Below are 6,319 nucleotides of genomic sequence, written 5' to 3'. Positions count from 1 at the left end.
GATAGCTACATAAATATTTTAAATAACTCAGAGGAATCCAAAAAACGGCCTCACTGAAGCAGCCCATCTACAGGGCACTGAAGGTCTATGCATTTCCTTAATTATCAAATTTATATTGTTGCTACTCCAGAGATTAAATTCTCTAATTTAACTCCTTGCAAGGGGAAAGATTACCAGTTTTGAGGAAGAATGGCACAAGAAATGAACATAATTAGTAAAACCGGGAACCTTGGTTAACTTCTAAATTAAACTAAAGCAAGAATCACCTTTTTGGAATTCCCAGACCATCCCAATCCCAACTTTGCTAGAAGGGCCCTGTATTTGCAGGATAAATACATGTTAAATGCAGACGATTTGCATTTTGCCATTTGCAATATATGGAGTTTATTGGTTTCTGTATTAAGGCTTTATTGCTGTAAACCATGTGGAATAACCATGATTTTAGCTGCCAAATGGATTTTCAAATTAAGTAAAAATGCATACAAACACATTTATATCCCCCTTTATTATATGTAGAAATAACTAAAGGTGGCAAATTAATAGAGATCCAACCTCGTTTTCTTTGGCCCAGCATGGCAGTTCCCCTCGACTCCATGAAAGGGAACTATCTCAGTGGGACAGAGAAAGGATGCTCAGATTAGAGGCCTGCAGGCTAAAAAACATGAAGAACAGTTACAGGAACTGGGCATGGCTAGTCTAGGGAAGACAAGAATCAGGTGTGGCATGAAAGCAGTCCTCCAATATTGGAGAGGTCACAAAGAGGAGAGGGACAACCTTTTTTCCAGAGCACCCGAAGGCCAGACAAGGAACAATGGACGGAAACTGATCAAGGAGAGATTCAAACTAGAAATAAGGAGACGTTTTCTGACAGTGAGAAGAATCAACCAATGGAACAGCTCGCCTTCAGAAGTAGCGAGTGCTTCATCACTGGAGCCCCTTGAAGAGGAGACTGGACTGCAATGTGTCAGAAATGTTATAGGGTTCCCTGCTTGGTTTGGACTAGATGACCTATAAAGTTCCTTCCAATTTTGTTATTCTATTCTATTCCTCCCCGATGTTTGATACGAAGACATGTTTCACTAAAAAGAATCATGCAAAAAATTACATGGTTAATTGCTCAGCTGCGTTTCCATAAGAGACAAGAAATGAAATTCAAGATTCCTCTACACACATCAAATTTTGCCTCAAGTGAAATCTCTTGTATGATAAGAAAGGAATTATGAGCAAACACTGCCCACAATCTGGGTATATAAATTGTTATTCTCCTATGTGTAACTTTACATGATTTAGAAGGCTAGTCCTAGTACTGAAATCTTTCCCACAGTCTGGACACTCATATGGTTTCTCTCCTGTGTGAGTCCTTCGGTGTATCACCAAGTCATAATTCCGACAGAAACATTTCCCACAGTCTGGACACTCATATGGTTTCTCTCCTGTGTGAGTCCTTCGGTGTATCACCAAGTCGTAATTCCGAAAGAAACATTTCCCACAGTCAAGACACTCATATGGTTTCTCTCCGGTGTGAGTCCTCTGGTGTATCACCATCTTGGAATTATGCAGAAAACTTTTCCCACAATCCAGACACTCATACAGTCTCTTTTCTTTGTGAGTTTTCTGGTGTTTCACCAGTTCAGACTTGCAACTGAATTTTTTGCCACACTCGGGCCACTCACACAGTTTTTCTCCTGTGTGTGTCTTCTGGTGTATCACCAGGTGGAAATTCCAACTGAATCTTTTCCCACAATCAAGGCACTCATAGGGTTTTTTTCCTGTGTGAGTTTTCTGGTGTCTCACCAGGTGGGAGGCCTGAGTGAAACTTTTCCCACAATCAGGACACTCATATGGTTTCTCTCCTGTGTGAGTCCTCTGATGAATCACCAAGTTGTCATTCCGAAAGAAACTTTTCCCACAGAACAGACACTCATATAATTTTTCTCCTGTGTGAGTCAACTGGTGCATCACCAGGTTAGAATTCCGAGTGAAACTTTTCCCACAATCCGGGCATTGATACAGTTTGTCCCCCGTGTGAGTTCTCTGGTGTACTGCCAGGTGAGAATTCCGATGGAAACTTTCCTCACAATCTGCACACTTATATGGTTTCTCTCCCATGTGAGTCCTCTGGTGTTTCACCAGGTAGGAATTCTGACTGAAACTTTTTCCACAATCACAACATTTATATGCTTTCTCTTCTGTATGTGTTTTCTGATGTTTCACCATGTCAGAATTCCGAGTGAAATGTTTCCCACAATCTGCACACTTATATGGTTTCTCTCCCGTGTGGGTCCTCTGGTGTATCACCATGTCAGAATTCCGAGTGAAACGTTTCCCACAATATGGACACTCATATGGTTTCTCTCCTGTGTGAGTCCTCTGGTGTATAATCAGGTGGGAAGTTTGAATGAAACATTTACCACACTCCAGACACTTATATGGTTTTTCTCCTGTGTGAATCCTCTGGTGTATCACCAGCTCAGAATTCATATTGAATCCTTTTCCACAATCTGAACACTCAAATGGTTTCTCTCCCGTGTGAGTCCTCTGGTGTCTCACCAGATACGAATTATGACTGAAACTTTTCCCACAATGACATTCATATGGTTTCTCTCCTGTGTGAGTCCTCTGATGTTTCACCAGATTAGAATTCCGAGAGAAACCTTTCCCACAATCAGGACACTCATATGGTTTTTCTCCTGTGTGAGTCCTCTGGTGTACTTCCAACTCGGAATTCCAATTGAAACCTTTCCCACAATCTGGGCATTCATATGGTTTTTCTCCTGTGTGAATCCTCCGATGTATCACAAGCTTGAAATTCTCCTTGAAGCTTTTCCCACAATCCGGACACTCATATGGTCTCTCTCCCATGTGAGTCCTCTGATGTATCACCAGGTCAGAATTTTGAGAGCAGCTTTTCCCACAATCAGGACATTCGAAGAGTTTCTCCCCAGTATGAGTCCTCTTGTGTCTCACCACATTGGTGTTCATGCTTAATCTTTTCTTGTATTGGAAGCACTGGTAGTTTCACTTCGGTATGGGTCCTTCCATGAATTATGAGGAAGCTTTTCTGACTGATGGTTCATTTTGGATTTTAATGCTGCTTCTCATTCTTTGTTGTTCAGCGTGCTCTTCTTGGCATCCTCTTTGTCTGTAAGATTCACAGTAATGGGCTAATTTCATTGTTTAAAAAATGGTTGCAGGACCTGTGAAAGAAGCAAAAAATCTCCATATATTAGCATGAAAAAACAAACACCAAAATTCTAGTTTAACATCTAATATTAATTATGATTCATTTGGCATATAGAAAATTATTAAGATCTAAGTTCAAATATTGACTTGATCATAAGATTCTCTTTTTCAATCAATCAATCAGAATAGAGCTTGAAGGGTCCTAGGAGGTCTTCTAGTCCAGCCCCCTATTCAAGCAGGAGCAGGGTATATCATTACAGGGTAATCTCGCATGGACGCATGCACAGGCACACAGAAATCCACACGTACAAATTTATGCATGTAGACAATCTATGTGTATCTTCATGTACAAAATGAAGATACTTGGTAGTACAGGGGTTTAAGGCACCCTGTTATTAAGCTGGTTATTAAGACCAGCTGCCTGCAATTACTGCAGGGTTCGAATCTCACCAAGGCTCAAGGTTGACTCAGCCTTCCATCCTTTCTAAGGTAGGTAAATTGAGGACCCAGTTGTGGGGGCAATAAGCTGACTTTGTATAAATATACAAAAGGATGAAGGCTATTGCTGAGCACATTGTAAGCCGCCCTGAGTCTTCGGAGAAGGGCGGCATATAAATCAAATAAAAAAAAAAATGCCCCAGAAGTGCATTTGCTCATACTTAGAGGTTTTAGGGGTTTCACCTCTAAAATTAATTATGATTCATTTGGGACATAGACGACTAGCAAGATCCAAGATCAAATATCAACTCAATCATAAGATTATCTTTTTGGCTCGGGTAAATCACTCCTACATGCACGCATGTGAGCACATAAATACAAACCTATTGATTTATGTATGTAGACAATATATGTGTATTTCAGTGTGCAAAATGTTCCAGAACTGCATTTGCTCAAATCTTTTGATCTAATTTGAGAAATCTGGGCAGTAACAGATAAAATGTGCCTAAATCCTATGCAAAATGTAAAACATCCATTTTGCCCATAAAATTCCTCACTTGCCAGGAAAGCAACATGTCAATAAAATCACAAGGAATCAAGTGTTTATTATTATTATTGTTTATTGGTTCGATTTATATGCCGCCCTTCTCCGGAGACTCAGGGAGGCTTACAATGTGTTAAGCAATAGCCTTCATACTTTTGTATATACCTGCTTAGTAGGGCTTTTGCCCCCGCCCCCCAAAGCGGTGTTCTTTTTATACAAAGTCAGCTTATTGCCCCCACAATCCGGGTCCTCATTTTACCTACCTGGAAGGATGGAAGGCTGAGTCAACCCTGAGCCTGGTGAGATTTGAACTTGCAGTAATTGCAGGCAGCTGGCAGCTAAGTGCTACTTAACAGCACTTTAGTCCGTTGTGCCACCAAGGCTCCTACACTTCATGAAGTGTTTCATGAAGGGTGAGGGAAATTAGCGGTTAAGAAATATGAAACATATATATAAAGATTTCTTTAAATGTCCCAAATTGCCAGCACAAAATCACAGGCAGCAGTTTTAAATCACACAGCCCCAAAAGAATACTGAATACTGTCTGGGTGCACTGTATACACCTGCCTATTGACACACATATGCACTCCTAAGAATTTATTTATGCAGACAATATGTGTGTATCTTCAAGTGCAAAATGTCCCAGAAGTGCATTGACTCAATTTGGTTGATATAATTTTAGAAAGGTGGGGACACTAACAGATGAAATGATGCCCAAATCCTATGCAAGATTTAAAGCCTCTGTTTTGCCCATGAAACTCCTCCCTTGCCAGGAAATCAACATATCAATAAAATAATCAAGTGTTGCGTGAAAGCGGAGCGATTTGGGCGGTTAAGAAATATGAAACATAAATAAATAATTTTTAAATCTCCCAAATCTGCCAGCAGAAAATCACAGGCAGCAATTTTAAATCATGCAGCCTAAGGATAAGAAACAATTCGGGGAGAGAAAGAACATGCAGCAGGAGCCAACACGTTTCAGCCTCTTGGCTTGCTCTGCTTCCAGGCCGTGGAGGAACCCAAAGGGCCCGACTTGCTCCCGGCTTCTCCTCCGACTTTCCCTCCACTCACCTCCCAGGAGCCGCTTCCACCCTCCAAGCAGCACAAGAGGCTCCGCCGACGCCATCCCCCTCCCTGAGCCAGAAGTTCCTCTGCCCTTCACCTCCTCTCCTCCATATCCTCTCTAGCAAAATAGTTCTCTATCGTTTCAACTCGTTCAATCTCAGCCTGTCTCCCTTCCCTTGAATAGCTAAGCTGCAGCTATACAGTCCCTGCTTTATATTGCTTCTCTGTAGATCGCCATCTAGCGACGTAAAGCGGAAGAACATCCTCGTTCTACTCTAAGGTGTTTGAAGATGTTTTCATTGATTCCTTTATGTGCCATCTAGTCCTATTTGACTTCTATCAAGCTCGTCAATAGCTTTTCTCCCTGAGGATCCATCCCCAAACCTTTTCTTTCAGGTCTCCTAAGAGGGCACTCCTTGTCCCTGGAGTGGACCCCGAAGCTTCTTTTGCTAGAAGCGGCAACTAAACCACCGAAAAGCTCCCTTTGGGGATGAAAATGATGTGCAAATAGGAAGGAAGGAAGTGCACCTTCCTTAGTCCCAGGTTTTCCTCTTGGAGTGTGGGTGCATGCAGGATAACCCCTCGAAACGTGCCTCTGCAATTTAACTGAAGGTGTAAGACTGAAGCTTGACCCCTTGTCTCTGCTGGGATTTTCTTTTCTTTTACTTCCATGTTTAGCTAACAAGCACCGTATTTCCTATTGGTGCCCCATCCCTGCTTAGTGTTGGAAGAAAAATCCATCTGATTCAGTTCCAAGTGGGGAGAAAGACTCCGGAAACATGGAGGTTGATTGGAAAGAAGGTTTATTGGTGAACAGGACCACATGGGTTTGAGATCCTGGGCAGCTAATCACATGGAGTGGAGAGTGGGGGTTATTTATACCAGGGGTGGGTTCTAAATTTTTTTACTACCGGTTCTGTGGGTGTTGCTTATTTTGTGGGCGTGGCTTGATGGTCATGTGACAATTATTTAGGATTTAGCAGCGATACTGGTCTACCAGGTGTTTAACTGCTTGCAGAGCTGTAGCAGTCTACCCATTTGTTCTTGGAGCATCCTGGTCTACCCATTTTTTTTTTAATTTGATTTATA

General features: G+C 41.8%; 1 protein-coding gene across 1 annotated transcript; it reads right to left on the bottom strand.

Moving 5' to 3' along the window:
• Positions 1-359: 359 nt before the first annotated feature.
• Positions 360-5,412, bottom strand: LOC132708958 (uncharacterized). Its single transcript, XM_060688067.2, has 2 exons — positions 5,237-5,412; positions 360-3,197 (listed from the first exon to the last, which is right to left on the bottom strand). The coding sequence occupies exon 2, from the start codon at positions 2,980-2,982 to the stop codon at positions 1,258-1,260; it is 1,725 nt and encodes a 574-aa protein (XP_060544050.2). The 5' UTR covers positions 2,983-3,197; positions 5,237-5,412; the 3' UTR covers positions 360-1,257.
• Between the last annotated feature and the right edge of the window lie 907 nt (positions 5,413-6,319).

This window comes from Pantherophis guttatus, chromosome 2, assembly GCF_059756535.1.
Source record: "Pantherophis guttatus breed Tessera chromosome 2, ASM5975653v1, whole genome shotgun sequence".
Lineage (NCBI taxonomy): Eukaryota > Metazoa > Chordata > Lepidosauria > Squamata > Colubridae > Pantherophis > Pantherophis guttatus.
This window is presented reverse-complemented; position numbering and strand designations above follow the sequence as displayed.